Source organism: Ornithorhynchus anatinus, chromosome 10 (assembly GCF_004115215.2).
Source record: "Ornithorhynchus anatinus isolate Pmale09 chromosome 10, mOrnAna1.pri.v4, whole genome shotgun sequence".
Lineage (NCBI taxonomy): Eukaryota > Metazoa > Chordata > Mammalia > Monotremata > Ornithorhynchidae > Ornithorhynchus > Ornithorhynchus anatinus.
Window position 1 is genome coordinate 12,799,654 of NC_041737.1, and position 16,915 is coordinate 12,816,568.

Sequence of the window (16,915 nt, forward strand, 5' to 3'; positions counted from 1 at the left end):
TGTGGAGGCAGGATAAGGGTTTCCACTGAGTAACTTGAAGCAAACAATGAGAAACATTTTGAAGAGAACACTGCTCCAGAGATTAAAAAGGGGAAGGGAACTTGCAGAGACTACTAAAATTGGATCGAAGCTCATTTTCTACACTTTTAAGAATGAGTCCATCTTCTAAAGGTATTTGGGCATCAAAATACTTAACTTTGCTAAGGCAACTGGGAAAGTAAGCAGTTTAGAGGACATTGGGCCTGGAAAATCTGAATTAAAAAATGTGGACCACCAAAAATAATTTTTATCATTAGATGGTAAAAGTTCTCAGGCTAATCTGCAGGGCAATTGCTATTATTTCATTTCAGATATATTGGCAATTCCATCTGATAGGGTCAACAGTAGGAATGTTCCCAGACTTTATGCACCTGGACGGATTTACTCTTCAAGCTGTCTGTTCACCAATAGGGAAGAGACATAGGAAACTGCTTCCCCCTCTGTTTTCACCAGAGTGTATTTTTTTCCCAGCACTTAGTACAGCACTTAGTACACGGTAAGTATTAATAAAAACCATTATTACTATTACTAATAATGATTCCCAAATTTACCATGTCAGCCCTGACCTCTCTCCTCCTATGTAGTCTCACATTTCCTCCTTCCTTCAGGACAGCTCTACCTGGATGTCCTGTCGACACCTCAAATTGAACATGTCCAACACAAAAATACACCCTGTTCTCAACCCTGTCTTTCCCATCACTGAAGACCACAACACTATCTTCTTGTCTAGCAAGCCTTTAACTCTGGCCTTATCACAACTCATCCCTCTCATTCAACCTACAAGATCAATCTGTCACCAAATCCTGTCACTTCTACCTTCACAGCACTGCTAAAATTTGCCCTTTCCTCTCCATCCAAACTGCTACTCTTCTAATCCAAGCATTTGTATTCTCTCACCTTGACTCCTTGCTGACCTCTCTGCCTCCTGTTTCTCCCCACTCCAGTCCTTGCTTCACACTGCCACCTGGACCATTGTTCTACAAAACTATTCAGCCCATGATTTCCCACTCCTCAAGAACCACCAGTAGTTACCCATCAACAAGAAACTCCTTACCATTGACTTTAAAGAACTTGATCTGCTTGCACCTTTACCTTGCTGATTTCTTACTACTACAACCCAGCCGGCACACTTCATACACCTAACGCCAACTTACTCACTGTTACTGCAGTCTCATCTGTCTTACTGCCAACCCCTTACACATTCTCCCTTTGACCTAGAACCCTCTCCCCATCCATAAGACAGGCCACTACTCTCCCCACCTCCTAAGCCTTATTAAAATCATATCTCCTCCAAGAGGCCTTCCACGATTAAGCCCTCTTTCCACGATTTCCCCTCATCCCTCTGTGTCACCTATGCACTAGGACCTGTCTCCTTACAGCACTTGCTATTCACCCCTACCTCAGCCCCACAGCATTTATGTACACAGGTTCAATTTATTCATTTGTATTGTCTGCATCGCCCCATCTAGACTGTAATCTCCTTGAGGGTGGGGAATGTGCCTACTAACTCTGCTGTATTGTATACTCCCAAGTGCTAAATACAGTGCTCTGCACACAGTAAGCATCAATAAATACCATTGACTGACTACTACTAAGTCACCGAAACCTGTGGTCCTGGTGATGACTGCATCAAGAGCTCCTACTGAGGGATGGTTGCTCCTGGAAGTTTTGGGATGATTTAGAAACTAGGGAAATGAGCAGAATGATAAAGAAACTATGATTTTTGATACAATTTAGTAAGCCAAAAAGCATACCTGCCTTTATTTCAGGAAGCCATAATTGATTTGTAATCTACCCATAATATTGCCATTGGATAAAAGGAACTATTTTTCCAATAATTATGAGAAATTTTTAGTTAATTTGTTTATATATGCGCAAGTTTCTACACTGTAAAAGGAGACAACATATTTTTATGGCCAGAAGGTCTAAAATACAGTTAATAATAATATTTGTTAGGCACGTCCTATGTGCCAGGCACTGTACTGAGCACTGGGATAGATACAAACAAATCAGGTCTGATATAGTCCCTGTCCCACATAAGGGTCACAGTCTTAATCCCCATTTTTCAGAGGAGGTAACTGAAGCACCCAAGGTCACATAGCAGACAAGTAGCAGAACCAGAATTAAAACCCAGAAGGTCCTTCTGAGCCTCAGGCCCATGCTCTTTCCACTAGGACATGCTGCTTCTCTGATACAATCAAATATTCCAGATTTCCAACCCTCGATTTAGAAAATTGAACTGCACCCATTTCTAAGTGGCTTGGTGGTCTACTTTAGAAAACAGACAGAAATCCCAGTTTCAAACTCTATTCTATTCCATTTGGAAATTTTTCTTTTCCCAGGATGAAAAAGGATCTTAAGAGGAAAAACCCTTTCAAGATAAAAAACAAACCCATTTCCTTGACTTGTTGGCTTGTGTGAGGCAGAGTAAGTCTCGCTGCAAAGTTACAGGTCCTTACCTTTGAAGCCTCTGTACAAGATGGGCTACCATGGCATCTGAGATCCCTGGACATGCCTCCTCTGCTACATAAATAGCGCTTCTCAGATCATCTATGGACTCTGGGTTACCACCATACGCCTGACTCTTCTCTTTCAACTAATATAAAAAGAAAGAAGAAAAAAGACATTAGTCATAAACTGGCAAACATAGGTTGACAATGAACATGCTCTTGTTCCATTTCTCCAGTGATTTTCAAAGGTTTTATGGATAATTTAAAATGTACGTTTGATCAACTGTTAGACTGTAGAAACGGGAAGGCCTTGTACAGCATCTCCTTTAATGCTTCTGGCACTTCAGAAAGATGCTCTAATAATAATAATGAATATATTTGTTAAGCACTTATTATGTGTCAAGCACTGTTCCAAGCACTGGGTAGATACAAGCTAATCAGGTTGGACACAGTCCCTGTCCCACATGGGTCTCACAGTCTTCATCCCTATTTTACAGAAGAGGTAACCGCGGCAGAGAGAAGTTACGTGACTTGCCCAAGGTTGTCACAGAGCAGACAAGTGGTGTAGCCAGGATTAGAACCCAGGTCCTTCTGACTTCCAAGCCAGTACTCTATCCACTAGGTCATGCTGCTTCCCCTATAGAATGGGGTCCCAGTATGTTTCTTGCAAGACAGCTTGTAGTAGTAAAATTTTTTTAGACCATAAGACTTCCTGCCAAAAGGCATAGATGGTAGCCAAAAACAACTGCCAAGTGAGTTTCCATGATTGTTTTGTTTTTAACCTTTTACTGAAACTTTCTACCATCCCCACCAAATTGGGCTTGATTAGGAACTTGGACATAAATCCGCGCCCAGGCTATCATTTCAACTCAACTACCAATTCACTACATCTCACTGGGCCAATTTAACTTATGGGCTCATTTCCCCACATATAAACACAATATAGTAGAAAAATATATCCAGTCACTTACCAGCTGAAAAATTCTTCTAATTGGCAAAGATGTCCTCTTAAAGGTACATTTTAAGCTTATTGTTCCTTTGAGAAGGAGTTAACAAGGGTGGAGTGGTCCACCGATACATGTACTAATTAAATTAGCAGTGTGTATGGCAAAAAAAACTTCAGTTCCAACCAATCACTGAGTTCTCTTTCCTGCTAATACCTTCCTCTAAAATCAAAAGTCAGTGCTTCTCAGAAGTGATTTGATTAGCTTTCCCTGGAGTTCCAGAGGGGCTCTCTGGTACACAGCGAGGTTTGTAATTGCAAACAGACCTCCCCTTCTAATAATTTCTCTGACAGTTACTCCTAATCTCCTAATCTGACCAACAAACAGTCCTGTGGATATAAACACGGCTGACTGCTAGCCATCACCCATCCCAAACCTGCACGCGGTTTTACAGCACTCAATCATCTCTCTCTCCCTCCTACCTCTCCTCACTTCTCTCCCACAACAACCCAGCCCACACACTTTACACCTCCAACACTGACCAACCTCCTCTGCCTCAAACATGTCGCTCTCACCATCGACCCCTTGCTCACACTCCCCCTCCTCCTTTTTATCCAACAGACCACCAATGAAGATGCCCTACTAAAATCACCTCCTCCAGGAAGCCTTCCCACTCTTCCCACATCAACTTCCCACTCTCTCTTGGGTTGCCTATCTATAATTTACTTTAATGTCTGTCTCCCCCAGTAGACTGAAAGCTCCTTGTGACCAGTATTTTCTCAAACACTTTGAACAGTTTCCTGCACACAGTAAGTGTTCAATAAATATCACTGATTGATTGCGGCTTCATGAGCTTCCAGAGGAACTCTACAAGAGGCAGCTGTTCAATCCCACAGTCTGGGCCCACTTTTTTGCATTAAACTGCTACTCTAAAAAGCATTGGCTGTGTCTACAGGAGCAAAGTATGCATTTAAGGAGACTTTACTTAGAACATTAGGGTTCCAATCCTGGCTCTGCCACTTGTCTGCTGTGTGACCTTGGGTAAATCACTCAACTTCTTCCTCCCTCAGTTACCTCATCTGAAAAATCAGGGTTCTAAGACTGTGAGCCCCATGTGGGATACTGTATCCAACCTGATTAACTTGTATCTACCCCAGTGCTTAGTACAGTTCCCGGCACAGGGTAAGCACTTCACAAATACCATAAAAAGAAGAACTACTTCACAGACCAGACTAAAGCCTTTGGCGCTAAGGATTGCTCGTCCTCTCACCTAGTCTGACACAACCCTGATGCCAGCATATCAGCCCTGTTCCTTGATCCCTCTCTCATTCGATGAGTGGGGGAGTGGGGGTATAGCTGAGGAAAGGGGGACAGAGAACCTCAGTCACCTCAGGCAGCCACTGTCCATCAAGTGTGTTGCTGGGACCAAGGAGGAAGGAGCATGAGTTCACAGTTTCATGCAAAAAAACCCCACAAAAAACCTCTCTCTTCTTGGACTCAGATTCTTATCAACCTTTTCAAGCTGAACTGCAGTCCAAAATACCCCAGCATCAGGTTGCTATTGAGTCTGATATTGTTATTGTTGATACTGTTAACATCCAGTCCCAGGTCACATTTGTGTAATTTTGGCAACCAGGCTTAAGCCTTGGCTCTTGCAGATTCAGTCCCCTGGTGTATCTATATATATCAAACAGTGATATGTATTGCAAATTTACTGTGCACAGAATACCGAACTAAGTGCCTGGGAGATTACAATACAACAGAGTTGGTAGAGACGTTCCCTACCCCCAACAAGCTTACAGTCCAAAGGTGTATGTGGCATTTCTCACATGTCACAGGAAAGCAAAGAAACAACAACCCCATGAGATAACTGATCTTTAATCTACATTTCAATATTAACACATATTTTTGTTAGTCCAAGTATATTCTATATACTGTGAGAAGCCTCCTTCATTCTGAAGCCAACTTTAGTTTGCATGCCGATAATACTAATTACAATAATAATACTTGTTCAGTTCCAGTAGGCAGGATTCTTTACTGAACTAAGCAGCTATGGCCTTTACTCCATCTTACAGAAATCATTACCACCTGAGACTCCTGAAAATCTGAGAATAAATGTTGCCACCTGAGGACCAAAGGAAATTCTGAACAACAGACTTGGTTGACTAACTGCTCTCATTTGGTACTCGGGACCACAGCAGTTCAATGTTATATTGTACTCTCCCAGGTGCTTAGTATAGTGCTCTGCACATAGTAAGCACTCAAATACAAAAGATCGATTGATGGATTCAAATGCAAGTGCAAAAACCTCTCATGTCATTAAACCAACAGCCCAGAACTAGACAGGTCTTAGATTTTGCTGGACTATGAAATCCCAAGTGGCATAAAAAAAACTCTAAGCTTGGAGGCACTTTGCCAGTCTAGAACTTATTTTGGTTTGAAGTAAAGCTAACTACAAAACATTTAAAGAGTGTGGGTAAAGCTTATGCAGAAAGGTAAAAATCCTTCATTAAGGTCATTGTGTTCTCCCTATTTCAATCCCAGCATGATGCTGGTTGGATCCCAGCAATGACAGGTTTACCACCTAGATGGCACTGATATTCTACGTTGAAGTGTAGAGAGAGGTTACTCTCTCTCACTCCTACAGTTTTTCTGTAGATTTGATCTTTCTGGCCACAATGACCACCATTTTCTCTAAAGCAGCAAGAAGAGCCAACCATAATTATGCAGCTGTATCTAACTGGTTCTAATCTGTTTATTGTTGTATTTTACTCTCCCAGGCACTTAGTACAGTGATCTGCACATAGTAAACACTCAATAAATACCACTGAATGAATAATCCTGGCTTTTGTCAGCTGTGACCTTGGGTATGTCACTGAACTTCTCTTTGCTTCAGTTACCTCATCTGTAAAATGGGGACAAAGACTATGAGATCTATGTGGGACATGGACTGTACCCCAACCTGATTACCTTGTATCTATCCCAGCTTTTCAAAAGTGCCTGGAATAATAAATAATGTTGGTATTTGTTAAGCGCTTACTATGTGCAGAGCACTGTTCTAAGCACTGGGGGTAGAAACAGGGTAATCAGGTTGTCCCACGTGAGGCTCACAGTCAATCCCCATTTTACAGATGAGGTAACTGAGGCACAGAGAAGTTAAGTGTCTTGCCCACAGTCACAAAGCTGACAAGTGGCAGAGTCAGAATTCGAACCCCTGTCCTCGGACTCCTAAGCCCGGGCTCTTTCCACTGAGCCATGATGCTTCTCTATACAGTACTTGCTTAATGAATAACATTAAAAAATTATAGGACCTAGCCTGTTAATGAGTTGTTAAGCCCTGCATTTTTGTTTTGTATGTGTGTGGGGGTTTTTTTGTTTTTTTTTACATTGGGGAAATCTGTGAATTCAGCCTTCTGAAAAACTGAGAAGCAACATGACCTGGTGGAACCAGCATGGGCCTAGGAGTCAGAGGACCTGGGTTCTAATCCTGGCTCTGCCACTTGTCTATGTGATCTTAGGCAAATCATGTACCTTCTCTGATCTGTTACCTCATCTGTAAAATGGGGATTAAACTGGTAGCCCATGTGGGACAGACTGTGTTCAATTTGATCATCTTGCGTCTATCCCAGTGCTCAGGACAGTGCCTGGCAAAGAGTAAGTACTTCACAGAGATCCAAAGGGAGACCCATAATAGGTTGCTACCAATCTCTGTATACTCCTCGAGGACTGGGATCATTTCTACCAACTGTATTGTCCTCTCCCAAGTGCTTAAAACAGTTCTATGCACACAGTAGGCACTCAATAAATGTCATTGATCGACTGATTGATTGGAACTGCAGCCCTGATTCCTGGTCCATGAGAATGGGCAAAAAAGCAATTTGGAGTTTGGGAAGAGAAAGGTGCTCCCTGTAGATGAAATTAATGCAAGCAGTCCTGCCATAATGTGCTTTCACTATGAATTGATGCAGTTAGAGAATAGGGAACAACCACGTGACAGTGCAAGCCTATTTTGATCAGTGGGATACAGTGCTGGAAGAAATGGTGATGTGCAAGGGCAGCATCACAGACCATGAACACTGCAGTGTGAGTTTTCCTTAGCATGGGGTTTTGTGAAAATGCAATCTTCCATGTCATAGAACTGTGCTGAACTAGAATTCTTTATACATGGGGAGTTAAACAACTAATTCTCAACTTTTCGAATGGCCTAATAATCTGGCGACAGGAAAAATGGGGCACACTTACTGGCCCCCAGGTTTTCTGCCACCACCCACTTCAATTTCCAAACAACTTCCAATAATAAGGTTAATTAATCCGAAAGACTTCAAAGCCCTTAGCGGACAATGCATCACTAACTTTGAAACAGGGGTGAGGTCTATTGAGGAACAGGAAGCTGACATCACACAATCAGCCAAAGACAGGAGAGAGGACTGCTGACCACAGAATGAGTTGTCTTGCCTTGTTTTACTGGGGCTCTGACTAATTAGGTATGTGTAATCTGAGAATATTTTCATCTGTAAAATGGGGAACCACCTGATTATCTTGAATCTACCCCAGTGCTTAGTACAGTGCCTTGTACAAAGTGCTTAAATACCATTGAAAAATAAATAAAAAATATAGCTGAAGGATAAATTATAGAGGTCAAAGGGATTTATAAATCCCTCACAGGACCTTTGTGGTCTATTCGCGGTACAATCTACTCGGAGCTAGCATGGAAATTATAACACCTCCTAACATTGCCACATCAAAAAGCACTGAAGCACCGGAAAAGTAAGAATGAGAATAACATTCTGAAATACTATGCACAAAACTGTTTTTGTATTTCAGACGCTATCAGCCCCCACAGAAAAGACAGTGATAAGTGTCAGAAGGACTGGTAGCATTTCTAACAAATCAAGGGATTTATGGCTTTGGAATAGTCTATTTCGGTTTCATCCATGCCCAAGCAGACTGCGCCTTAACATATTACCCCTTAGAAGTCATATTCTTACCTCTGCAAATACGGGAGAAATGATTGTGGATAAGCACTGAGACAAAGGCCGGCTCGGAATATCTTCTACCTTCAAAAGAAATACAAAGTTATCAGAATCATTCCCTGCCTGAAACTCTTCATATTCCTAGTTTTAGTTCTAGTTCATATTGCTCCATGGATTTTATTTCCACACGATTAAAGTAGAAATCTTATGCAGTTTGCACAAGGGAAATCTTGTTGTCTACTGAAATGCCTAAAGATACATTAGAGGAACTGGAAAATTATTCTTTCATCAGAAAGAGGAATATATGATCTGGTCTGAAATAATCTGCAGATAATAAAATATAAGGAAAACTGTGTATCTGCATATATTTATGCAAAACAATGAAGTGGAACAAAATGAAATGATTAAAATGTCTTAAAGTGGAATTTTTTTTGAGATTGTATATTCCTCTTTATTGGTCAAGAGGAAAAAGTATAAGATTACCCTCAATAACTCCATCAAATACAAGGAAAAAGACTGAAAGGTTAGGCATTACTGAACTACTTATAAATATTTAAAAAGAATTGAATTGTAATTTCCTTATTACTGATTATTCTCTAATCACTTAATTACTAATCCAGCCAAAGCACTCTACCTCATTTCTTTCCAATTCTTGTGGCTGAGCTGTTCCATTCTCAAGATTCTTGGGATTTTTTTCTCGGATTGTGAAGATCCAGGACCCTGAGTCACTGCCACCGGATGCCTGGCCTTCTGTTTCCCTTAAAATAAAAATTCATCAATCTTCCATCACCAAATAGGTGAAAATTTAAAGAATATTCAAAAGATGGAAGCTAATAATCAAAATACAAGAAATTTTACCTGTGTGGCCTCAGGTTCCTCCACTGCAAAATGGGGATAAATATCTGTTCTCCCTGCCTCTTAGGCTGTGAGAACCTAGTGGGATAGGGACTATCTTCCATCCAACTCCTGTGTTTGGCACACAGTCAGTGCTTCACAAATTCTATCATCATTATTATCAGACTGAATGAGAACAGAAGCAATCAAAAATGGAATCTAGTCCCACCATATCAAACTGGGTATCTTCAGCTGCAAGTGAGTGAAATCACTTGAGATGACACTGTTAGGTCTTGGTCTTTGCTCACTAGAGCTTTAGAAAGTTGATTAACATTATGGCCAAGAGCCCGGGCTTGGGAGTCAGAGGTCATGGATTCTAATCCCGGCTCCACGATTTGTCAGCTGTGTGATCTTGGGCAAGTCACTTAACTTCTCTGTGCCTCAGTTCCCTTATCTGTAAAATGGGGGTGAACACTTTGAGCCCTATGTGGGACAACCTGATTACCTTGTATCTACCCCAATGCTTGGAACAGTGCTTGGCACATAGTATACACTTAAATACCAACATTATTATTATTTTCTTTTTTTTCTAGAAAGCTTAGTGGCATTCAGCAGATTAGTAAAGTTTAAACAACCACTGAAGCTTTCAAACCTGAGAAAACAATGTTCAACATAATCGCAGAAGATAAGCTGATCTGGAAATCAGTTTCTGACATACATGAAGATTTGTGATTAGAATCCATGATTTTCCCTGCAGCAGGTAACTGTGTGTCTTTAGTCCAGCCACACCTGAAAATTTTCAAATGATAGCTTCATTAACCCATGGATAAAAATTTATCTCTGGCACCTAGAGGTCCAAGTTCCTCATGGGCACTACCATAACGCCGTTGTTTCTAATTTTGTTCCTTTATTTGGCCTTCCTTCCTTCACCTATCTAGTTCTCACAGCCCTCCAAGGAGAGGGTCCACTTTTAGACTGTGAGCCCCTGAGGACCAGGGCCCATGTGTAAATCTCATTTGTGTATCCTTTCTCAGCACTTAAGTACAGTGCACCACTCACGGCAGGCATATAATAAATACTATTACCACTACCACTAAAGGACATATGACTGTAAGCTCCTTATGGGCAGGGAACATTTCTGTTAATTCTGTTGTACTGTAATAATAATAATAATAATTACAATTATATATGATTATATTATTATTATTATGGTATTTGTTACTCGCTTACTATGTGCCAAGGACTGTTCTGAGAGCTGGGGTAGATACAAGTTAATTAGGTTGGACACAGTCCCTGTCCCACATAGGGTTCACAGTCTTAATCCCCATTTTACAGAGGAGAGAACTGAAGCACAGAGGAAGTAAAGTGACCTGTGGCAGAGCCAGAAATTAGAACCCTTGTCCTCTGACTCCAAGACCCATGATCTTTCTGCTAGGCACGCTGCTTCTCTAGGTCACACTTGAACTCTAAGTGCTTAGTACAGTGCTCTGTACATAGTAAGCGCTCAATACTAGTAAGCGCTCAATACATTCCCTTGATTGATATGATGCTTAAAATATACAACCTGACTAATCAATTGCCTTTAAACTTGACTTTTAAAAATCACTTCAGAAACTTCAAAATCCTTAAGAATCTCCACATTTCCAAGTTCTTCATGATTAGAACTCTTTCAAGTTTCCTAACAGCACTTCAGGCAGTCAAATTAAGGGTTCTCAAGCTTCAAAAATCTAGTCTTCTGGAAAGCTTTCTTGAAACAGTTTGATGCTTATGGGAAAATGTGGAGGGAGGGAGAGGAAGGAAAAACGTTAAATAAGGAAACACACTTACGTATCAGAGTCCTCAGAGCCAGAGTCGTCATGGCTCTGTTCAGCCTTCCATCTTTTGTACCTGTCAATGAGCTCGGTCAAGTACGATGTTTTCTTGGCATTTCGAATGATGAATTTGTGTTTCAACAGCTCCTTGGCTGTGGGTCTCTTAAAAACAAAAAGAAATTAATGTAAGAACCGAAGCTTTACACTCATCAAATCAGTATGAACTACCATACTATCATTTTAATAAAGACTAAATGGACAATTCCATGTGGGGGGCAGGGTGGGGGGAAGGAGGGAGAGAGAGAGAGAGAGAGAGAGAGAGAGAGAGAGAGAGAGAGAAAGAAAATACAGTTGCATTAAATTCTATTTTGATCATTTTCCCCTGGGTTCTACTTATCCAAAGGATGTTTTTTGGTTTAAACTAGCACACCAGAACATCATAGTCTTGTTCTTGTTCAGAGAAGAACCAAGTCAAAGCCAAATAACCAACTCCACCCCCAGGTTCCTACTGGGAGCCAAGCTTTTCAGATCCAGCGAGGTTCATTCACTATTTCTTCTATAACCTGTCAAATGGAAAACATTTCCATAGAAATAGACTAAGTTTCCCTCTGCCAAGTCTAAAAAGATTTTCATTCCTTGCAGCGAATTGTTGCTTGACCTGGAACTACATTTTAAACTTGGGTTTATAATATTATTTTAAGGAAATTATCTCTCAGCCTCAAATTTGGCAGTAGAATTGTCTCATCAGATCCACAGGAGAAAATAAGTTTTATAACCTAAGCTTAAGCCAAGGTAAAGCAAAAGAAGACAGGGAAGTACAATGAAAAATAAAACACTACCCGCATTAGCTCAAGGTCACCTCAATAAGAAGAAAAAGCCACAGTCAGAAAATGTTTATAGATCAGTGAACTTTTTTTAAACTACAAACTGAATTGATTAATATTCTGGGTTTAAAAGCTTAAAATATCAGCCCATGTGCTGACAAGTATATGTAAAACAGTTTTTTTCCCTATTAGGGAGAAATTAAGAACTTAAATTTGTGGCTACAAGTAGGAACAGAAAAAAGCTAAACAGCCATGTACCCATGTAGCACAGAACTTTTAATCTCTCTTCAGATCCCTCAAAGATTCCGTTTAGTGAGAGTAAAAATCCAGATCTACAGAAGACCCATTTGATCTTGAAATACAAACCCAAGAGGTACAAAACTGACCTGAGAAGCAGCATGGCCTAGTGGAAACAGACTGGGAGTCAGAGGCCCTGAGTTCTAATCCCAGCTCTGCCAACTGCCTGACCTTGGGAAACTCACAACTTCTCAGTGCTTCAGTTTCCTCATCTGTAAAACGGAGATTAAATACTGGTTCCCCATCCTACTTAGACTGTGACTGCACATGGGACAGGGACTGTGTCCAATCTGATTATCCTGTATCTACTCCAGGGTTTAGTACAGTGCTTTGGCACATAGTAAGTGCTTAACAAATACCACATTTTTTATTATTACTATTTTTAAAAATGGTATTTGTAAAGTACTTACTGTGTACCAGGAACTGTACTAAGTCCTGGGTAGATAAAAGCTAGTCTGGTTGGACATAGTCCATGCCCCACAGTTACAGTCTTAATCCCCATTTCACAGATTACTGTGAAACTGTAATCTGTATAATCGAGTAACTTGAGTACGAGTAACAGACACAGAGAAGTCAAGTGACTTGCCCCAGGATTCACAGCAGACAAGTGGTGGAGCTGGGATTAGACCCCAGGTCCTTTTGACCTCCAGACCTGTGCTCTTCAGATCCAAGCACTAGGCCATGTTACTTCTCCTTGAGATTTTGATTTAACTGCCTTTTGGGGAAAATTCTGGGAATTTGGTTCTACAGAGAGAGAAGTATACATGACCTTGAGGCTCAAAGTGCCAGTCTTTTACTTTAAATGCAAGGGCAGAAAGGTAGTAGGGCTTCTAGAGGGATTGAGAACTGAGGACACATTGGCTCCCAGCAATCCTTCACAGCAACCAACATACAGGTGAAAACGATGCCTGCTACATTTGCAGGCCTATTCTAATTCCTCTGCTCTACACAGACCTTCTAAACCAAAATTCCCCGGTGGCCAGAGAAATCAAAATAAAGCATATCATAAATTCATAACTCCATAAAATGTTGGAAATAGGGATGAAAATGTTTGAGACTCACAAAGCTTGGCTCCTTGTTCAAACAGGCCTCAACAAACTCTTTGAGGGATCTGCTGTAGTTGCCTTCCAGCGTTGGCGGGCTGTTCTTTGGGATGAGGAATAAAACCTTCATTGGATGCAGGTCTGAATGAGGCGGTTCGCCCTTGGCAAGCTCGATGGCTGTTATGCCCAAAGACCAGATGTCTGCCTGCAATACAAGAGGGTCACACAGAGAGCCGGGTTTTACCAGTGCGCTTTTAGGTCCTGGCCAAGTTGGATCCAGAAATGCCCATGAATGCTCCTAATATTTTGAAAACAGTAAATCGCATCTTGAAAGTCAGTCATCAGTTCTGCTAACTGGGCCATGCAATAGGAACATGCAGGGAGAGTGGGATCATCACCTCATCACCAGTATTTCTTAGGTGTCTAATGTATGCAAATGCTATACAAAGTGATTGGGAGCATTTAATAAGAACAAAAATATAATAATAATAATGGCTGTGGTTACTTATTAAGCACTCACTGTGTGCCAGGCACTGGACTATGCTCTAGGGTATATGCAATTTAATCAGGTTGGACATAGTCCCTGTCCCACGAGGGGCTCACAGTCTTAATCCTCATTTTACAGATGAGAAAATGAGGCACTGAGAAGTGAAGTGGCTTACCCAAGGTCACACAGAGCAGACAAGTGGCAGAGCTGGGATGAGACCCCTGGTCTTTTTGATTCCCAGGCCTGTGCTCTTCCCCCTATGCCCTGCTGCTTCCTAGAACAAGTCCTGATTCCGACAGAGTCCCAAACGCCCTCAATGAACTCACTGCGGAAGTCAGTGACAAGCAGCATACCTACTACCCTGTTGGTCTACAAGAGGGAAGGGAAGGTTAAAGATTGGAAGTCCCTGCCTTTCCATCTTCTCCTTGCTGGCCCTCGTTTCCTGTTGGGATCCTAGAGAGGATGCAACCTCTTCCAGTGGAGAGTTTCCCCTAGCCCAGGACCCTTAGCCATCTAAATCCTCCCTGACTCAGCCCTCCCCACCTTCAAAGCCCTCCTAAAATCCTACCTCTTCCAAAAAGTTTTCCCCAAATAATTTCCAATTCCTCAAGTTGTATAAAACCAACCCTCACCTCTAGAACATATGCATTCATTTAAACCAATCATGGAATTTGGATCTAAATATGTATTTGCAATTGTGCCTTCAATTATTTAATTCCATGCCTTAATTATTTACTTTAATTCCATGCTTTGTGAATGTTTTCACGTCTGCTTCCTTCAACAGTGGATAAGTTTAAAGCTCACCTCCTCCAAGAGGCCTTCCCAGACTGAGCTCCCCCCCTTTTCCCTCTGCTCCCTCTACCCTCCCTTTCACTTCTCCGCAGCTAAACCCTCTTCTCCCCCCTTTCCCTCTCCTCCTCCCCCCTCCCGTCCCACCCCCTCAGCACTGTACTCGTCCGCTCAACTGTATATATCTTCATCACCCTATTTATTTTGTTTAATGAGATGTACATCACCCTGATTCTATTTATCTGCCATTGTTTTTATGAGATGTTCTTCCCCTTGACTCTATTTATTGCCACTGTTCTTGTCTGTCTGTCTCCCCTGATTAGACTGTAAGCCTGTCAAATGGCAGGGACTGTCTCTATCTGTTGCCGATTTGTACATTCCAAGCGCTTAGTACAGTGCTCTTCACATAGTAAGCACTCAATAAATACTATTGAATGAATGAATGAATGAATAAGTTCCTTGTAGGCAGGGACCGTGTGGTACTTTCCCAAGCCCCTTACAGAGTGAGTTGCTTCCAGTGGGAGTTACCATAACAACTGCCACTACCAGCGGAGACCTGAGTATGTGGCTCCTCCTGCCCTCTCCTTTCCGCTCTCTGGTGTCTTGTTCGCAGGGGGAAAAGGGTGTTCCAATCAATCATATTTATTGAGCACATACTGTGTGTAGAGCACTGTACTAAGCATCTGGGAGAATGCCATATAACAGAGTTGATAGACACATTCCCTGCCCACAACAAGCTTACAGTCTAGAGCCCTTCCTAGCAGATTGTCCCAATGGTCAACTTTGGACTGGCCTTGCTGGACCAAGTTTCTAGTCTGGGCCTTTAGCTAACCCAAATCCTGCCATAGTGGAGTGTGAAAGATCAAATGGCAGAGTCGAAAGTAGGCCCACAGCAGTGTGAGTGCTTCTGGAGCTCTCTGGCCTCTCATACTAAGTATAACTTTCGCAATGCATCATCACAAAAGGAACAGATGACAAAAAGTACAATCTCAGAGCTTGGAAAAATGATCTGGCTGTACCTTTGAGTCATACGCTGACTGCTTTATTACTTCAGGGGCCATCCAAAAAGGTGTGCCCACAAAGGTATTTCTTTTTATTTGGGTATCTGTCAGCTGCCCTGCTACTCCAAAATCTGCAAGTTTCACTTCTCCTTGTTCAGACAGCAAAACATTGGCCGCTAGAAAACAAAATAGATGAAACAGTATTAAATTTTGGAATTTTGTTCCAGATGAAATTCCCACAGCTGTTCAGTGTCACTATGGGGAGAAAAAGCAAATTTTTTTTCCTTACCTTTAATATCTCTGTGGATTTTCTTTTCTGAATGCAAATAGTCGAGTCCTTTCAGAATTTCTCTTAATATTGTAGCAATCTGAATTTCGTCTAGAGAGCCAGGTTCTAACTAACAGAAACAAACACTGCATTATGTTAAAGTCACTTATGTACCATCTTCAGTGCCAAGAGCATTCGACCAGAGACAACATGGAATGAGGAGAAAATGCCAAGGTCAGTCCACTCTCAGTCATCCCCAAAGCACAGGAGCAGCTTGGATAAGTGAAATTCATAGATAAATCCCTAAACCTCCTCCAAACATTTTACCAGGGGCAAAGTCAATGGCTTCAATCTTTCAAAACTGTATGGCCCAGGAGAAGCAGCAAGACTCAGTGGGTAGAGCATGGGCCTGGGAGTCAGAAAGACCTGGATTCTAATCCCTGCCCTACCACTTGTCTGCTGGATGACCTTGGGAATGTCACTTAACTTTTCTGTGCCTCAGTTACCTCATCTGTAAAAGGGGGATTAATACTGTGAGCCCTATGTTGGACACATCCCACATTATCCCCTGTGCTTGTAAAGTAGCAAGCGCTTAGCAAATGGCATTAAAAAAAAACTGTTTCCTCAGCCTCCACTGTGTGAAGAGTTCTGCAGTAGGAGCTGTGAGGTATTTGCAAAGAAAACAGCAAGACAAGGTGGTAAACTCCTCATGGGTAACCAGTCTAATGGAGAATGGGTGGGCACGCATGCACACACACACGGATTACAAATGCAGAAACAGGAAACAGAAAAGGAGGTACACATTGCTATCCCTTTTAACCCTTTCCCGGTTCTTTTTGAGGAGCCTGCCCAATGACGGACTGTAGTTTGGGCTCCTTTCGATGAAGAATGCAACTCTTGCAGTTTTAAATGACCTGGCCCTCTCCAGTTTAGCTAGATCTCAATGATGCTCTAAGGCATCTTCAAACCTGAAGAACTACCAGTCCCAGGAACACCTGGAGTTTCAAACCACTCCCCTCCTTGTCCCCAAACTTACATCCCAGCCCAAGGGAGGGAGAGGCCCAGGCCTGGAACTCCCCTCTGGGGCTTGCACAGAACAGAACTCTATCCATTGCTGCTTACAAGTTCACTAACAAGTACAAACAGGATTCTCCA

The 16,915-nt window shown here is 41.9% G+C and overlaps 1 protein-coding gene across 2 annotated transcripts in view; it reads right to left on the reverse strand.

Moving 5' to 3' along the window:
- The window catches only part of STK24 (serine/threonine kinase 24), a 58,872-nt gene that overhangs the window by 2,504 nt on the left and 39,453 nt on the right, over positions 1-16,915 (reverse strand). For both annotated transcript variants that reach the window (XM_007671862.2, XM_007671866.3), the window contains 7 exons: positions 15,782-15,890; positions 15,511-15,668; positions 13,235-13,420; positions 11,068-11,213; positions 9,041-9,164; positions 8,422-8,490; positions 2,499-2,635 (listed from right to left, as the gene is read on the reverse strand). In XM_007671862.2, the coding sequence (XP_007670052.1) occupies positions 2,499-2,635; positions 8,422-8,490; positions 9,041-9,164; positions 11,068-11,213; positions 13,235-13,420; positions 15,511-15,668; positions 15,782-15,890 (929 nt within the window). The remainder of the gene's footprint in view (positions 1-2,498; positions 2,636-8,421; positions 8,491-9,040; positions 9,165-11,067; positions 11,214-13,234; positions 13,421-15,510; positions 15,669-15,781; positions 15,891-16,915) is intronic.